This window comes from Boleophthalmus pectinirostris, unplaced genomic scaffold (assembly GCF_026225935.1).
Source record: "Boleophthalmus pectinirostris isolate CB_2022bp ecotype Guang Dong unplaced genomic scaffold, ASM2622593v1 HiC_scaffold_16, whole genome shotgun sequence".
In the NCBI taxonomy this organism is placed as follows: domain Eukaryota; kingdom Metazoa; phylum Chordata; class Actinopteri; order Gobiiformes; family Gobiidae; genus Boleophthalmus; species Boleophthalmus pectinirostris.
Window position 1 is genome coordinate 14,950,657 of NW_026571095.1, and position 16,623 is coordinate 14,967,279.

At 37.9% G+C, this 16,623-nt stretch overlaps 5 protein-coding genes across 7 annotated transcripts; 2 read left to right on the plus strand and 3 right to left on the minus strand.

Moving 5' to 3' along the window:
• The first annotated feature begins 197 nt into the window (after positions 1 to 197).
• Positions 198 to 2,657, plus strand: LOC110159177 (phospholipid scramblase family member 5). The gene is made up of 7 exons (XM_020923740.1): positions 198 to 498; positions 566 to 643; positions 714 to 906; positions 2,131 to 2,242; positions 2,333 to 2,432; positions 2,493 to 2,551; positions 2,631 to 2,657. Exons 1-7 carry the CDS (start codon positions 198 to 200, stop codon positions 2,655 to 2,657), a joined length of 870 nt encoding a protein of 289 aa, XP_020779399.1.
• Positions 2,658 to 2,829: 172 nt separating this feature from the next.
• eif4e2 (eukaryotic translation initiation factor 4E family member 2) lies at positions 2,830 to 5,846 on the minus strand. Of its 3 annotated transcripts, XM_055151519.1 has the most exons (9): positions 5,691 to 5,709; positions 5,505 to 5,617; positions 4,786 to 4,897; positions 4,584 to 4,718; positions 4,405 to 4,509; positions 4,179 to 4,331; positions 3,970 to 4,106; positions 3,768 to 3,821; positions 2,830 to 3,688 (listed from the first exon to the last, which is right to left on the minus strand). In XM_055151519.1, exons 2-8 carry the CDS (start codon positions 5,513 to 5,515, stop codon positions 3,773 to 3,775), a joined length of 702 nt encoding a protein of 233 aa, XP_055007494.1. In that variant the 5' UTR covers positions 5,516 to 5,617; positions 5,691 to 5,709; the 3' UTR covers positions 2,830 to 3,688; positions 3,768 to 3,772. The 3 variants fall into 3 exon arrangements, with proteins under 3 accessions (XP_055007494.1, XP_055007492.1, XP_055007493.1); XM_055151517.1 differs by lacking the exon at positions 5,505 to 5,617 and having other exon boundaries at positions 5,691 to 5,846; XM_055151518.1 differs by lacking the exon at positions 5,505 to 5,617 and having other exon boundaries at positions 3,966 to 4,106; positions 5,691 to 5,846.
• Positions 5,847 to 5,960: 114 nt separating this feature from the next.
• Positions 5,961 to 10,177, minus strand: capn10 (calpain 10). The gene is made up of 13 exons (XM_020923035.2): positions 9,952 to 10,177; positions 9,643 to 9,867; positions 9,386 to 9,517; positions 9,108 to 9,304; positions 8,799 to 9,019; positions 8,566 to 8,713; positions 8,324 to 8,490; positions 7,992 to 8,248; positions 7,705 to 7,907; positions 7,322 to 7,577; positions 7,017 to 7,210; positions 6,902 to 6,947; positions 5,961 to 6,697 (listed from the first exon to the last, which is right to left on the minus strand). The coding sequence occupies exons 2-13, from the start codon at positions 9,784 to 9,786 to the stop codon at positions 6,668 to 6,670; spliced, it is 1,995 nt and encodes a 664-aa protein (XP_020778694.1). The 5' UTR covers positions 9,787 to 9,867; positions 9,952 to 10,177; the 3' UTR covers positions 5,961 to 6,667.
• LOC110158555 (C-C motif chemokine 4-like) lies at positions 9,756 to 13,970 on the plus strand. The gene is made up of 5 exons (XM_020923064.2): positions 9,756 to 9,885; positions 13,357 to 13,446; positions 13,526 to 13,634; positions 13,718 to 13,792; positions 13,870 to 13,970. Exons 1-5 carry the CDS (start codon positions 9,870 to 9,872, stop codon positions 13,910 to 13,912), a joined length of 333 nt encoding a protein of 110 aa, XP_020778723.1. The 5' UTR covers positions 9,756 to 9,869; the 3' UTR covers positions 13,913 to 13,970.
• Positions 10,377 to 11,599, minus strand: LOC129408308 (C-C motif chemokine 4-like). Its single transcript, XM_055151520.1, has 4 exons — positions 11,502 to 11,599; positions 11,302 to 11,410; positions 11,126 to 11,227; positions 10,377 to 11,044 (listed from the first exon to the last, which is right to left on the minus strand). The coding sequence occupies exons 1-4, from the start codon at positions 11,560 to 11,562 to the stop codon at positions 11,014 to 11,016; spliced, it is 303 nt and encodes a 100-aa protein (XP_055007495.1). The 5' UTR covers positions 11,563 to 11,599; the 3' UTR covers positions 10,377 to 11,013.
• Positions 13,971 to 16,623: the final 2,653 nt, after the last annotated feature.

The following is a 16,623-nucleotide window of genomic DNA, read 5'->3' on the forward strand; positions in this document are numbered from 1 at the left end:
GTTGGGATGGAAACAGAGACAAGGAAAAGGAGGGAGTTACAATCCTCAGACACAAACAACAAACACAACAAACCAAATACTACCAACTGACTTCTCCCACATACATTTAGGATACGCTACTGCTCAGGGGCATTGGGACTTGACTACAGCATCAAGGGAGTTTTGCTGATTTCTTTTTGCCTGAACTGTTTGTCACTATGTCGGCTGTGACCAACCAGCCTCGTCCCTTCGGTCACCTGGAGCGCGAGAAGCACATTGAAATGATTTTTAGGACTTTCCAAAACAGAAATGGAACTTCATGTGAGTGCCTTGTTGAGTCTGCCAGACCTCACAATAAGAGTACTTGTTGGGAATCTCAGGAGGAACTTTCAAAAAACAAGAATGAACCAAAAAAACAGAGACAAGAAGATAAGAGGCCTGCAGGTGCTCAAGGGATTGACTTGTCGATTTTGGATCTGGTTGAGCAGTTTCATGTGAATGCTAGACCAGAGTTACAAGGTAAACCATGATACAAATGAAAACGTTTGGCTGAAATGAGCAAGTCTCTCAAACTATAGTGTTTCAGGTCCTCACTGTGTCCCCAGGAGGGTGTACAGTATATCTGCCAACAGTGACAGGTTGGACCTGCTTGTAGCTATAGAAGGTAGGCCTTCATGAATGCTTTTGTTTATCAAATGTAACTTCTAAAACTTTTTTTTCCATTTTCTTGGTAGAGAGTTCATGTTTATGTCTTCAGTGTTGTGGCCCAGCAAGAGCCTGCTCACTGAAGGGTATTGACAGTGAAGGTCATCATGTCTTTTATTTTGAAAGACCCTTCAGAATGGATGCGTGTTGTTTAAGCTGCTGCCTTATGGAAATGAGGGTCTATACAGCCCAAAGGCAACTCATAGGAACTGTATGCCAACGGTAAGTAATGTTAAATTAGGATATCAAACTAGGTTTTCTGATCCTGCAGTATTATGAACAGTGACAAACAAGTCAGTCATTGAAACAACCACAACTGAAAGATGCAATTTATTCACCTGTTTGCCTCATTGTGTGATTTTCAAACTGTTGTTAGATTAGTTCCATGCAGCTCTGTGAGGTGATGTATTTGGGGAATAACATTTTAAAAATGCATTCAATTGAAAATTAGTTGTGAAAATTTTAGACGACTGTATTGTTACAACTTGATTAAGTTGGGTTATCTTTGAAGCTGCAGTTTTCAAGTAAGTAATGATTAGCATCAAATGTGGTTAAAAAAAACATTTAAATTATAACAGGGGACTCACATGATGGAGGAAGGACTGAGATTACACAATGCATTTGTTTTGCCAATGGCTTTATATTTATTATAGGCATATAATACATGTTCATTGGCTCATGTGATTGCTTGCTTGGTCTGATCTGTATGTGTACAGAATACAGAACATTGGTTTTGCGTTAGAAAGAAGATGTAATATTTTTCATTCCCATGCATGCCTTTTGTTCTATGAGAGCTTTCTTATCCACATCTCTGGCCACTCATTGCTATAGTACTCGCCCAGCCTGTCTCTAAATAGCACAGAGTGCCTGTAAAGTCCCACACTGCAGGGCTGTGGTCTAAACCTGGGGGGTGAAAGCAATACACAGCTGTCTGCCCAGAGCCACTGGAGGAATGTGGCATCCTTTCTTTGGGGAATGCTGGCCTGTGACCGCGCTGGCCTTCTGCATAGTCCAACTAATTCTTTATCTGATTTTTGCTACCCAACCTGTGTTTGTCCCTTTGATTTAAAGGTTGTATAGAGGATTTTCCAAGGAACGAGAAATCCAGCGACTGTTTGTCCTTTTTCAAATGTTGCGCATGACCTCTCAGGTCAGTCATAATCAGGTGATTTTAGGTTAGAAGCCTATTTGAAACAAATATTCCCTTAGTTGTACTCAAAAAAAGCAGGGCACAAATGGAACTCCTCAACACCAGAAGAACAATGATTTTGGGGCTGCAGAATGATGACAGTTGAAAATGTGGTTAACTGAGCATCTACGCTGACCTCTACTGTGGGTGAGGCTGTTGCCACAGTGTGCACGCTTGATGCCAGCTTACATAAATGAATTGTATCAAATTACTGTTGTTGGATTGAGATTGGGCTTTTGTCAAATGGCTGTTGACAGGTGGAGCATGTTCACCCCTCTTTTAGAAGTATGTGATGCAAGTGGAGTGGCGACACTCAGACTTCAAGGCCCTTGCTGTCCGTGTCGATGCTTAACCAACCAAGAGTTCCAGGTATGTACTTCGAATTAAAATAAATATTACTAATAAATCGAAATATAAAATATATGAAATAAACAAAATACTAATCAAAATTAACTTCAGATTATGGCAAACACTGGGGACAGAATTGGAACGATATGGAAGAAGTGGCCAGGTTTTAGTGTTCAACAAAATATGGACCATGAATATTTTGGATTAAATGGTGAGACTATATTTCTCTTCTATGCTCCTTATTCCATGACTATTATATTTGCCATTTCAGTTCCACAGAATATGGAGTCAGAGACAAAACTTATGTTGTTGGGGGCAACATTTCTTTTGGTAAGTTTTTTTCCTTCTATTTTGATTGTGCAAATGTCCCATCTTGTAAAAATATTTAAAATAAAAATTCTGTTTACAGAGCTATATGTACTTTGAAATGAGCTAAAAAGAAACTGCTACAACCCAACTGGAGATAGTGGACTTATAACAAAATTCAGCAAGAAATTCTCAGGTGATATTAAAAAAACATGCATGGGAAGAGCATGCACGAGGGTATCTATCAAGTAAAAAACTAATGTTGGAGACAAAAATGTCTGAAAGAAACTGCATATTTGACATTTCTTGGTATAAATCTCGTCTTTTTATTAAACTCTGACAACACTTATCACTTGCTGGGCTGCATTGTTTCAGCTGAATTTAGACATTAATCTCAAACATGTGTCTTGACTAAAATGTTATGTAGTCTCTCAGTAATTTCTACAAAATATAAAAATCATTTTCAGACCATTTATATACAACAGTTAAAGTTCTCTTCATATTCATAAAACCATGGCAAAGACAAAACAGCTGAAGAGAAACTGGTTTTGAGGCAAACACGAGAACTTCTGCCAGCTCAGTCTCTCTTGTGAATCGACTTCAGGAAAGAAAATATTAAGTCAATTCAATAGTCTTTGAATGGACTGCATTTACAAATACAGTGGGTAATACACAAGTATTTGCAATACCTCTTTGAACAAATATATTGTAAATAAATTTCATCATAATAAAATTGCATGTAGCTGCAACCCTGCTTGAGTCCCAATAAAACAGATAAAGTCTAGACATGAAATGTGATGTTAAACAATAAATGGCATGTAGATGAACATGTTGGTTCTGATGTATTTTGTCAAGTGCACTTCGATCACATGTACAGCTCAGCTAACAGCCAGCTCATAGCCTCCCTCTGGTGGCAAGTTCAAAGATGTGTAACTTGCTTTACAAAAGCTGGGAGACTAAGGCTGCTTTAGTTGCTCAGCTATTAGATGTTTCTTGTTGACTTGGTTCAGTCTGTCATCTGCTGAACTTTTTTTTTGGTTTTGATACAACAAAGACTCGTCTTCTTCCAGTTCTAACCTTCTCAAGTCTTTATGCAGTGCCAGTCCATGCAGAAATATTCTTCGGGCTTGCAATCCCCCAGAACCTCGCAAATGTACACGCCTACCCGTCAAAAAACATTAATATAAGCAAAGACATTTAAACATGCATATTTTTGTTAAAGTAAAAAATAAAAAAATACCATTGTTATCGACCGCCACTAGCATTCACCAGTCCATGGAAGTCTTCCCATGCTCTGCAAAGACAGCCAACGTGCAAATGTATTAGTGTGTCACTATAAGATGTAAAATTTATCAGAGGTAATCATGGCAAGATAAAACAACTTAATATCTTAAGAAAGAGAAGAAAGACAGAAAATAATAAAACAGGTTAGACATACATACTTAATGCTGTCTGTATGGGTCTTATACTCCATTATAGTGTTGGGAGGAAGGTTCAGAACTCTACGAAGGGTATCTCGAATTCGGGCAGTGGTCGCTTGGTCACTAGCAGTTTTGTTCCAGATAGAAATAATGTCCTCCTGACAAAAAAAATTAAAAATTTACACAACACAAGGTCAAGACCAAAGATAAAATAATGTAATTAATATTACCTGGAACCGAACTGAAACTACAGCACCACAGATTTCTTCTCCAACCATAAACTGTTCACCCAGCATTGCTAGAATGAGGTTCTCCCAGCATCGAGATGCCAGACCTTTCCTCAAACGTATGATCCATTTGCCCCCCATCTTGTTGGCATCATCCTACATACAACGATGTTTGTGAAAAAAGCAACTGAGACATTTTAATAATATATTCCAGAATAATCGAGTGTACCTCCCACATAGGTTTTATTCCCTCTTTGAAAAGGTGAAAGTCACTGTGCCCTGTTAGGTCACCGGGTCGAATCATGTGACTGTAAAACCGCCAGAACTGCTCCACCTAAAGAACAATTTGGATTAACCAGTAGACAACATCAGGTGTTTTTCTTAAAAGCGTGTAGGTGGTTAACGGACCGAGGCAAAGCTGCCAATCTGTTTGATATTCTGCTCATAGCTTTGTGTGCTGGCTGGTCTCCCTGGAGTGCGTCTGGAGTACCAGAAAGTGTAGTTGTACTGCAGAGGATGCTCGCCTGCACCTGGAACCACCATCTACAAACAAAAGACACGTAAGCCTACATAGTAATTCTTCACACTATGTAAACAAAGAATCAATCACCTTTTTCTTAGAGATGTTCTGTTCCTTTTCTTCGTCTTCAATTTTTTCCTTCTCACAGTCTTTCGGTGGGCCTTGGTCCTGGTCGTGGTCTCCACTGTCATCGTCTTTCAAACTGAAAGACAGTAGTAAATCTGATTAAAAAATAACAATAAAAAACTTTTTGTGCATCGGCCATCTGAGTATGCTATGCATTTGTTCACTTTTCAGTTGCTGCTTCTCTACAAAACTTTGGTTTGTTTTCTGTTTCGTTTGAATAAATCAGATTACCAAGTTGTTAAGTTGTATATTTAAAATACATGTGAACAACCTCATACACTGCAATATTACATATTACAATATACATATGGTGCACTCTAATGTAAAGGTATGATTTATTTAGCATGCTACATTTTCATCATATGTACTCTCATCCAAAGGCAGCATTTACTGAATTAATTGATATTTAAGGGTACCCCACATACTGTATTAAATTATTATTGAGAAGACGACATACTACGAATCAAGGCTATCCATGTAAGCGGGTTTCAAGCTAACATACGGCTAACTCGTGTCTCCGCAAAATATCGTGGCGCTTTCACCGCTCGTTTTACACCATTAGGCCGAGGCTTCGGGGCCTATCTTCCTCCTGCTAAGCTAAAGCTAACAACACTGGCTTTCAGGATAGATCCAAATGTACATGTGCTAGCAGCTATTGTCGTTGTGTAAGCATTTGTTCTCACCTCTTTCCCATGTTGAATTCGAGACTAAAACCAAATTTGTAGATCCAAGCTACATATGACACACCTCTTTAGCATGCAGCTGCAGTTGTTGGAATCGTAAGCTATCTGATGACCTGTCTTTGTAACAGGAAGTCACAGGAAGCCCGCTCTTCGAAAGAAATCACACAAATACAATCGGTTACTCACGCGTCAAATTTGTTGTTCATAATTTTCTAGGTAAATAATTTCGGAGTCCAAACACAGCCTCCTGGAGTCCGACGGAACGGGAGCGCGCATTACGGAAGCGCGCATGCATGCTTGGGGATCACTACCCTCCGTACTCAGTACTTGGTAATCTTTACTCAGTACTCAGCAGGAGTGTCGCAGTATTCTGATCTCTCTGTACTCAGCTGAAGTGTAGTAGTATTTTAATCATGTGGCGTTACAACATTTATCAATAAACAGAACGAAGAGACAGAAAGTTCAGAGTTTTATTATTATTCAGAGCCACACATTACAAAATATTATAATTAACAAAAACTCAAATAATCGGTTTAGGGATCATTTTCAAAAACACTGTTCTAATATAGGCAGTAAGGTAAACTCATGGATCTATACTTTACAAGGGTAAGATTGATGGCCCCGCTGTTGCAACAAAACAGTATATAAACCTAATGAATAGAGGAAAATGGGAGGACTGCTTTGGCATGGTATGGCACGTTATGGTGTCGTTTTGTTGGCTCTCCTGTTTGAGACCATCAGTCGCCCCATGCCCCCTGTGCCTCTCATAAGAGAGGACTTTGTTCTTGGCCAGAAAGCGCACCAGTGAGTGAATGGGCAAGAGCAGCAGCAGGCCCTTCAATGGCGGCTGTTTGTTTACACCAGCCAGTCCCGTCATAGCTCATTAGCAGCCCAGCCCACCGACAGCCTCTGATGTCCTAATGGCTGATAAGTGTGTGACTGCCCACAGTCCAGAGCCTCAGAAACTCTTGATAAAGAGGCTATGAGTACCGACATACATTCTCACTAATTTTGCTTGCATTCCTCAACATTCATGGTACACATGCACACATAGACATGCACACAGTGCTGGGCTGGTAAACATGGACTGAAGATATAGTTCTTTCATCCTGTGCCAGAGGCCATAGTGAGGTTAGCCGACATCATTGGAGGAGCTGTCGGCACTAATTCTGCATCAAAGACGTACAAGATATCTGCCGCAAAGAGACAAGCAAAAAATTATGATTTAATGCCGTAAATAAATGTTTCAAACACTATACTACTTGGGTATTATATACCCAGTCCAGCATTTTTTTTGTTCCTGAATCAACTAATTTCCAAAACAAAGGCAGCTATCAGTGGATCACTACTTGAAACCCCTTGATTATTTATAGTACTATAATTGACAATTAACAAACCTCTTGAATGGCCTTTCCAAGTGTCTCTTGACATCTCACCACTTTCCTGAAATAGCAATAGGTAAAATGTGCCTGTAGAAGTGAAATAACATTTTTATCTGCAATCCAGTCCTACCTGTGTACCCTACGAGATATGCAGATGGTGAAGTTGGCAGGACAGTCAGGCTCGTATGTTGACGGCACAATGGTGTACACTCCAGGAGTAAGACTGCACGGTAGGGCCACAACCTGGTTGTAGCAGTGAGGAATACAGCTGGCTACAGGTTCATTATTTTTTTGAGACTTGGCTTCAGGTATACCATCTTGGGTCTAAAAAGATTTAATATTGATAGTATATTAGTATAAAATAAATATAATTATATTGGATTAGAATGCATCTAATTCCACACTGGACTACTGTATTTCTACTGATTGACTCACCTTGTAGACATGAAAGCCAATTGGATGTAAACTGTTTTCAGGTTTTTTTTGATGTAATGTGATTCTGATATTGACTCCTGGAATCTGCATGGTGTCATTGCACACACTGAACAGGAAGTGCGGGTTACACCAGTGAGAATGGAAATTCCTGCTTCCTCCTGCAGTGCTTCCCTTGACCCAAGCTCCCTGAAAGTAACTATTGTCCCATTCTCCTCCGAGCGTTAATGGCAGTGACAGTGCTGTGCTTTTCAGTGTACTGTGGAGTAACCAAAATTTTAATTTATCGTAAATTATAAGTAAAAATCAAAACAGTTGTACTTTTAAGAAGTAAGGACATGTTTGCAAAACTTTGACAAGTTAGAACTCATGTGGTATTTTATTACCTGAGAGAAGTGGATGAAGAAGAGAAGACCCTTAGGAGAAATCGGGCCTCAGCTTCTGGCTGGTAGGTGCTGGGGATCATAAGGTAGTATCCAGGCTCTAGCTCCTGATGGAGGACCACTTCTCTATCATAAGCATGGCAGTGAGTAGAAGCAAATGGAGCTGTATTTAACACTCGTCTCAAATTAAAACGCCTCTTCTCCACCTAGAAAAAAGAAGAGGATAATAATTATTCATTGACAGGTAAGTCTTCATGAAACAGTTCTGCTAACTATACAACTATGCAAACCTTCCAAATGTGCAGGGCAATAGCTTGGTAATGCTGGTGCTTATTCATTCTGAGGTCTTCAAATAGCATGTGTACCGATTTGTCCACCCTCTTATTTTCTTTATGCTGCAGGAGTGCTACCAACACCTCGCCTCTTTCTCTAACTTTGAGCCAGTACTTTGGATTGGTGCTGTAGCTACTGCTGTTCCTACTACCACCAGCAGAGCATCCCTTTATCCACTCACCAGCCAGCTGGTGACGGTGTAGTAATATGTGTCCTGCAAAATCAGCCAATGATGACTAAACAAAAAAGTAATATTTCATTTACAACTAAAACATGCTTAAACAAATACCTGAGTATATGCTTATAAGGTGTCCATTCTCATCAACTTTATATCCTGCAATAACATCATCAAACATATATACAAACTCTTCCTCATCCAACCAGAATTCCCCTTGTGAAATTCTTGCTTGCAAATCCACTGCACATAAAGGATCAAGAGAACTCCAACTATGTCCACTGCAATGCAAGATATAAATAACTTTTTCAAAGCTCAAATGAGAGACAAGCACACAAAAAACATGCTAGACTAACCCTTCACCCCAGGACCCAGTCCAAGAGCATCTGCCCCACGGATTTCTAATCCGGAGAAGATGGACTTTGTCTCCTGACACGGTGCTCACTTCTAGCCACTCTAAAACAATTAGGGCATGATACTGACCAAGCTCATTGGCCTCTTCAACTGTAAAGTTTAAACAAGAGGTAAGTAATAACACAAAGACCTGTATATATATTTTTTTTAAACAATTTCAGTGTTGCCTTCTAACCTGCTGTCCTGCTGTTAATGGAGCAGCTAAGTATGCAGTTATCCTTCCCAAACTTCACAAGGTCTGGTCTTCTTCTGACCAGATCTGTGTCTTGTTGTTTATCATTCTCTTCTTCAGTTCCAATGGCACCCAAACTCCAGTGCTCAGCCAGGCCACCAGTAAGATCAACCCAAGCCTCAGATACTTGTCCTGCCCAAAGCCTCTCATAAGAGCCATAGAGCCTGAAAGAGAAGGGAGAGAGAGAGGAAACAGCCTATTAGTAGATAGTTACAAACCACCAAATGTATATATAAGTTAGTAACTTCTCACTTGGCATAGGCTTTTTCCAACAGTGCTACCCAAAAGGAAGTTGGAGAAAGGCACCGAGAAAAACATGGTTTTAAGTCAATACATGGCAAGAGGTCATCAATGATAACATCTTTCCAGTGACCATACTGCCAAAAACAAAAATGAAAAAATCCTTTGTATCCACTGTCTCCCCATGTAGGTTGGTCTGGCGGAATCACCTACAGAGTTAAGATATTATTAAGATCACTGACATCATACCACTAAAGGAAATGTGAAAATATAATTATTCTTTATGGAACCTTGTTTAGTAAATGTTTGTTTTGCAGTAAGACTGTGCAGGCACAAAGAAGCCAGCAGTCTCCCAATAAACCTTGCTTTGCATGACCCAAGCTGATATCTTGAGGGAATAACTCTGGTGACTGGCAGATCTCCTGAATTACAGAACACACAGCTCATGACTTACAACGTTTCAGGTGGATTTAGACAGTAAATCCTATGTTATAAAGTATTTATAAAAATAACTATTATAATTGTTTATCCCTGAACTGCAGCTAACCTGGGGACGCATCCAGGTGACTTTGCCCTTCAGTTTAATGATGGGAGTGGAGCAATCTGACAACAGGGCTGAGTCATCTGCAGGAAATTCCGAGTCCACAAACAAACCCGCGTCTTCATCTGCAGCCTTCCCTCCTCTCTCCATGGCTTCTTCAATAAGCCCACCCACGGAGAGCCCCTAGATCAGTGGATGAACAGCTAGGATCACCATCTCGTCCATGTTACACTATGGGGCAGAGAAAAAGTGAGTATGTGCGAGTATAGGAAAAGGCTAAACAAATCAACGTTAGCGTATTACAATTACTCCTACCTCCCTCTTGTCTAGCATAGGTCCTCCTCCATCAAAACATAAGCTAAGCTTTAACTCTGTTTACACTAGCTAAATGCAATTAATGATCTCCTCATTGTAATGTTGCCAATCTCGTTAGATAGTCTTACGAGAACCCTCAAATAAATTATTCAGCGGGTTGCATGAGTATTCTTCAAGGCATCACAACACATCTCTGCTGCTGCCTCAAATCTTTTCCGCTCATCTGTTTCACTCATGTGGTGAATCCTTCCTGTGCTCTGAAACACTACCTCCGCCTAGTGGTAATAGACGATATTACACGCAACCAGGCTTGGACTTTTTTATTGAGATTTGTGGTGAAACACGTGTGTTCAATTTTTTATACAATATATATTTACATATAGTCATATTAAAGCAAAGAACATGCACAAACTCAACACACAACATTAACATAAAATAGACTTGATAAGATAAGATAACCTTTATAGATCCCAAAGGAGAAATTCCAGTGTTCAAGAACCACAGGAGAATTGGAATGTGCAATCAGATGTGAAGAAACTATTAAAAACATGTTTTAACTATGATATTATGACTGAGGCCGATCACTCAAATGATCCGATGTTCATAATAACCATAACCCTGGCATTTACAGCCTGCACTCTAGAATGAAACTGTATTTTAAATAATGACCATTATTTGGGGCAACATAAAACACGTTTTTTAGATTTGAGCATAATGACGTGTGGAATATCCCTCAAAAGGGATGTTAACTGGGGTATTTCCAATGCATAAATCCAATCCTAAATCAGAACAGTGTGAGCAAGGGAATAGCTCCAAATTTAATTAAATTTTAGCATTCAGCATTTTATGATTAGGCGTAAGATTCTTGTAATTTTTATGTTGGGGTTTCTTGACCTAGAAATGGACCCTCTCTCAAACCTCACCATGACATACTGAGAGCAGCCCACAACAAACATTTGCACTTTGATGTTAGAAAAGAACTGCTGCTTACATAGTTATCATTTAGTCTTAAAATAAGTTATAATAAAGATTAACTGACCAATAAGAACCCAAAATATTAGTTCAGATAATTTTCTTCTTCCACTGATCATAGCTAAAAAAGAGAAAAATCACTGTCAAAAGCTGGTTATGTCAAAATGAAAGAGCAGATTTTGAATGAAGAGAAATATCATACTGTGGAACAGTTTCCATGGCCCTAATCACCCAATCGCTGACAGGGTTTGCACACAGCAGTTTAGTTCCCATTCCTTGTTTTTTAGGTACTACTGTTTGGAAACTGTAAACACAATGCAAAATATTTAGTTGCATTTACTTCGGCAAAAGGTAATACTTTAACCAATATTTACTCACATTATGGCTCTGATGTGACATAACTCTGTTATATCTTGAACGATGTAATATATCAGTGCTTTTCTGGGGGGTCTAATTGGATCATATGTTGTGCAGCATTTACTTGAACCTGAAAATGAGAAAATATTTTAGGATTGCATTATACAGAGCTCTCCACTTTCAGTTATCTATTTCAGTATCAAACATAAATTCATACTCACTGCTTTCCCCAAGCATCAGAATCACCATCATCATGGTTGCACACACAGACAGGTTGGCCATGTTTCATGAACGACTTACTGTCACGATTAAAATATTCGACCTCATGGAGGGACTTAAATACTTGGCAACGGAAACCTCAGTGTATAATCTAAACCAATCTTTTACGTGACCTATTATAAGTGAAGTTGTGGTCAAAAAGTCCCTTTTAAGTAGAACAGATCGCACAGTTAAGATGGAGAAGATAAGAAATACAAAATGGGTTGGAGGCAAAACTTTTGATACATACAGCATTGCCCAATGCAAACTTCAACAACTACACTGTCATAAATGCAATGACACCCAAAATGAAACTTGGGTGTAAAGGTACTATTTTTAAAAATGGAAAGTCAGTGAGTGCTATAAAACTTGGTTGGGTTGGAAAGTTTAATCAAGCAATTTTTGTTCTCTATGGCCTACTTAATGCTAAAATGCGTACATGTTTCTCTTGTTGAGGTTTCTTGACCTAGAAAAGGACCCCCTCTCTCTAACCTCATGTCAAGTCTCGGAGCAGCCTACCGTAAATGCAATTATGCACTTTGATGTCAGATAAGAACCCTGACAAAAACTCAATGATGTTATCTACTTATATATCATTTAAGTATAGTCTTAAAACCAAAAAGGGTGTGACAGCAGTTGACTAATTGATTAGTAAGTGTCAAAAAAAATTAGATCAGTTTATGTACACTTTCAGATTGCCAATAATTCACAATTTAATTAAAAAGACCATAATTTTTAATTATTAATTAAATTTTATTTTATTTTATTTTTTGAAGATGTGATGTATGAAACAAAACATAATCTCCCATCGCTATCCATACTTCTCTATGTGTGTTAAGAATGTGTTAGACTTAGGGAAATTATTTGGACACAGTAGCTCCTCACATCACAATATATTATAATAACAAATAGAAAAATATAAATGGTAATAATAAATTAAAAATAAATGGCAAAAATAGAAAAAGACTGGTGTCATATATCACATAATTATACCATTGTATGTGTAAGTACAAATAAAAATATAGAAATGTGGGGAAATAAAAATCTATCTTGGCTATATACAAGTGGTCAATAAGCGAAACAGTGCAAAGATGAAATAGTGATTGACATGACATTGTGTTATGTGTTACATAAAGGTGAGTTGTTGTAAAGTTGTATGTAGGCTATTATGGTAGGAATGTAGTTGTGTACCTCTCAATGTTTGAGCTGTATGGAAATGTCTTTTAAAAACTACTGTGGATTTGATCTTAAATAGAAATTCATAGATGAATGTGTTACTGGAAAGCACAAGCAGTTTGCCCTGGGGCATTTGTGACTCCAAAAGTAGATCTTAAAAACTGATTTAGTGTAACTGAAGACAACTAAATATATACAGTTTATTAATAAGTCACTTAGTCAGTAATAAGAATTCCTCAGAATGCTATTGCATCAGTTATCTAAAAAGACTACAAATTTATTCAAAATCAGAATCAGAATCAGAAGACGTTTTATTGCCATTGCTGGTGAGCAAAATTCACAAACTAGGATTTTGTATGCTTCAACGTAATAGCAAATAAAATATAAATTATGATGAATTATGAGAAAATAAATTATTTGAATAAAATAAACTGTATGTGTAGTATGGACCCCCCCAAAAAAGTATATATATATACTTTAATATAGCATTGAAATTTTGCATTCTCATTCCATCTTGGTCATGGAGAGGGGAAAAATAGGGGGGGTTTGGTTAAATTGTCGATGTAGGCACAACTGGAAACTTCTGTTCTCTGTGTGCATATAAAGAGAGATGCTTCTCCTCTCCCCCTGTACACTTTGCAGACAAGATGGTTTCAACCAGCCCCCAGATCTCACTACTCCTGCTCTCAGCTCTGTGCCTCTTTTCTCTCAACACTTTCTATGCATCTGGAGGTAAAAACACTTCAAAATAGTTTCAACTTTTTAATGTTTAATGTTTTCTTTCAATAATCAGTTCTTTACTTCCCCACAGCATATATTCCATGTTGCAGAAAGTACTCTACAATGAAAATACCCTTTAATTGGATAAAAGGTGTGTCTATTCAAACAGACAAAGAGTACTGTAACATGAATGCTATTATGTGAGTATTTTTTTAATATATATTTATATTTATTATACTTAATTAAACCACACTTTATTAATGTTATGTATGTTTGGGTGCAGTTTCCACACAAAAAAAGGAATGGTATGTTTTAATCCGGCTTCAAACTGGGTGATGGATTATGTAAACCGTTTCAGGTACAATACTGTTCAGATTTTAAAAAGTTATTACACCTACATTTTGTCTTAACTGATAACCTTTACTTATATTTCAGGAATAAAGCGCAGCTGGTTCACATGAGAACCACTCACAAATAGAAAAGATATTTGAATGTGTCACTCTGATCATCTGTAAAGTGTATTTTGTTCATTGGTCAATGATTTGTATATAGTAAAATGTTTTAATATGAAATACTATGTATTCTTTATATATTTTAATAAATTAAACAAGATGTTTTTGTGAGACCAGTTTTTGCTTTTGGCAATTAGTATATAAAATACATTCCCTGCATCCATCCGTCCATTTTCTTCTGCTTTATTACTTAATGTTTACTTACCTTGTTTCTTGTAGCAAAACATAAATTATCACAAAAGTTTTAGACTTGAGCATTGAGCTTGTATAGACGGACTAGGACCCTAACACCTGATTAAACACTAGATGGCAGCAGAATCTCATAATAAAGAATTAGTCTACAATAAAAGGGCCAGAACATGTGGAAATATTTATTATTATTATGCGAAAACGAACATTTCACACACAAGCGTGCTTGCGTGACTTCATATTAACAAACAAAGAAACAAACAAAACCTTTTTATTATTTCAGTCAATTCTTGATTCTTGGGCAGTTGTCAGTTTGTAGTGAAGATCCATAGACCTGGCCTTGCCCACCGTGTATGTCCCGTCCGGGCCTTGAGGCGCATGAATCTGTCCTAAACTGCTTTAAGGCCATTGACGCCGACAGCCGCGATTACATCACCTCCACTGTTCTGCACCACTGAACTGAGAGCTTTGCTATGAATAATACACGTGGAGAGGCAACTGCACCGAGCCGTAAACGACATCAAAAATGGTGTTTGATAAAATTTAATAATGACAAGATACTCAAATGTTCTATTTAAAATAGGCTTTATTGAAATGAAACAACAAATACAACCTAGTAGAAAAATTCAAAAAGTTGGACCAATGCATTAAACGTGTGATTGTGTGAATGTGTTTCACGTTCAGTGGTTCACTAGGGTTTGTTCTTTCAGTAGGCGCCTATAGCTTTATCTAAGCTTTTCAAATGTGCATAGATAGTCATATAGGCTATTTATTTTCACGTTCTCGATTTTTACATGCAGTGCCAGTACCACGCATGACTTGTGTATCGAAATCATTTCATGTAACACATACGTTAGGCCTACTTATTAACACTAGTAACTACTTTTCACTTCCTTAAAAATCTTTGCTAATTTTGCTAAAAGGAATAAATTATGGCTCTCTGATGTTGGTTTTCAGAGTCTAGGGTGTGATGATGTCATACTCTCACAAGGGGGACATTGGACACTTGTTGGCCACTACTGATCACATTGTACTTTGCCATGAAATATCCAAAAAATAACTGAACTCAACTGAACAAAAATGTTGAACTCACTGTACATAACTGTACACAACAAGAATATAGATTTTAACAATATTCATTTCGGCTTCACCCATCTGTATTAAATATTATTGGTCTGTAGAATGCTGAGATGTCATCTGAAACTGACATAACGGCCTACATTTCAAACAATTAATTTAATTTTATAGGCCATGTTTAGAACTGATCTATGACACATTTCACACTAGAGACAGCCATTTGGTTCTAGACGGTCAGAGAAGGTTATAGACGTTTTCCCATGATGCTGTGGGGCGTCAGTGTAGCAAGCATTATAACATATTACACCCTGAGATCAGCAGACAGGTCTTCTATCATCGTAGCACACACACACACACACACAAATAATGAGCCATCCTCGATCATAGGTGAAAACAATTCGACTTCACTATTAGCTCTTCGCCTTTGTCCCAGCACATTTGCAGCTGGAGCGTCACACAAAACACACTTAGTGATCATTTCCTTTAGTGCTATAATCTTTCTGTCCTTTGTTCTGACTTGTCACTCATTCACGCATTGCCAGATACACAGTTAACGCAGAGATAACCGAGCCCGCTGTATAATTAGACAAACAAAAAAGAGAGGGATGAAACGTCTAAAGGAGAAGAGACTCCAAATGATTACACATTCACTCTGCTTCCTTCCCCCTTGCACACACAACCACCAATTAAAGCCGTGGAGAGGAGGATGAGGACAAGCTCAGAGCCAGAATGCTATTTGTGTCTCTATCTGCCCCTGAACATTGGAGAGGACACGAGAAGAAGTACAGAAAATAGGAAAACTAAGACGTATACAACACAAAAGAAAAAAATAAAATCACCAATGTAGTCAAACATCTTGTAGTTTAGGGGTAAATGCTATTTCTGTTGAACCACAAATCCTTAAATAATTTTAGGAGAAGAATAGGTTGAATTCTCTGCACTAGAATTTGATGATGTCATGCTTTCAGATGAAGGGCAGGGGCTTAGGTAGTAACTATGGGAGATTTATTGTTTTTGGAAGAAAAAAATTATGATCCACAGATGTTGAACCTTGTCATTACTGTTCTCTTCTTTCTTCTCCTCTTGGCTTCACAAACTTACCATTTTAATTCTATGGTTTACAGTGGTGTTTTTGTTTTTTGTTTTGTTTTTACACATTACCAATCAAATTTTGGGGTTTGAATAATGCTATAGGAGACACAAGACTTTATGCCAGCTTTTGTTTCATGTGGATAGGCCCAGTAACTACAGAGATATTAACCATAAAGCAGCTATTTTAAACTGTGGGCTTTCTAAATGCAACATACTGATAGCTAGTTTTTGCCCTTATATGTGAAAGGTTTTGATAATGCCTTCAAGTCCAAAAAATACTGTATGAATAAAAAACATAAGAAAGATTTGTACACAAACC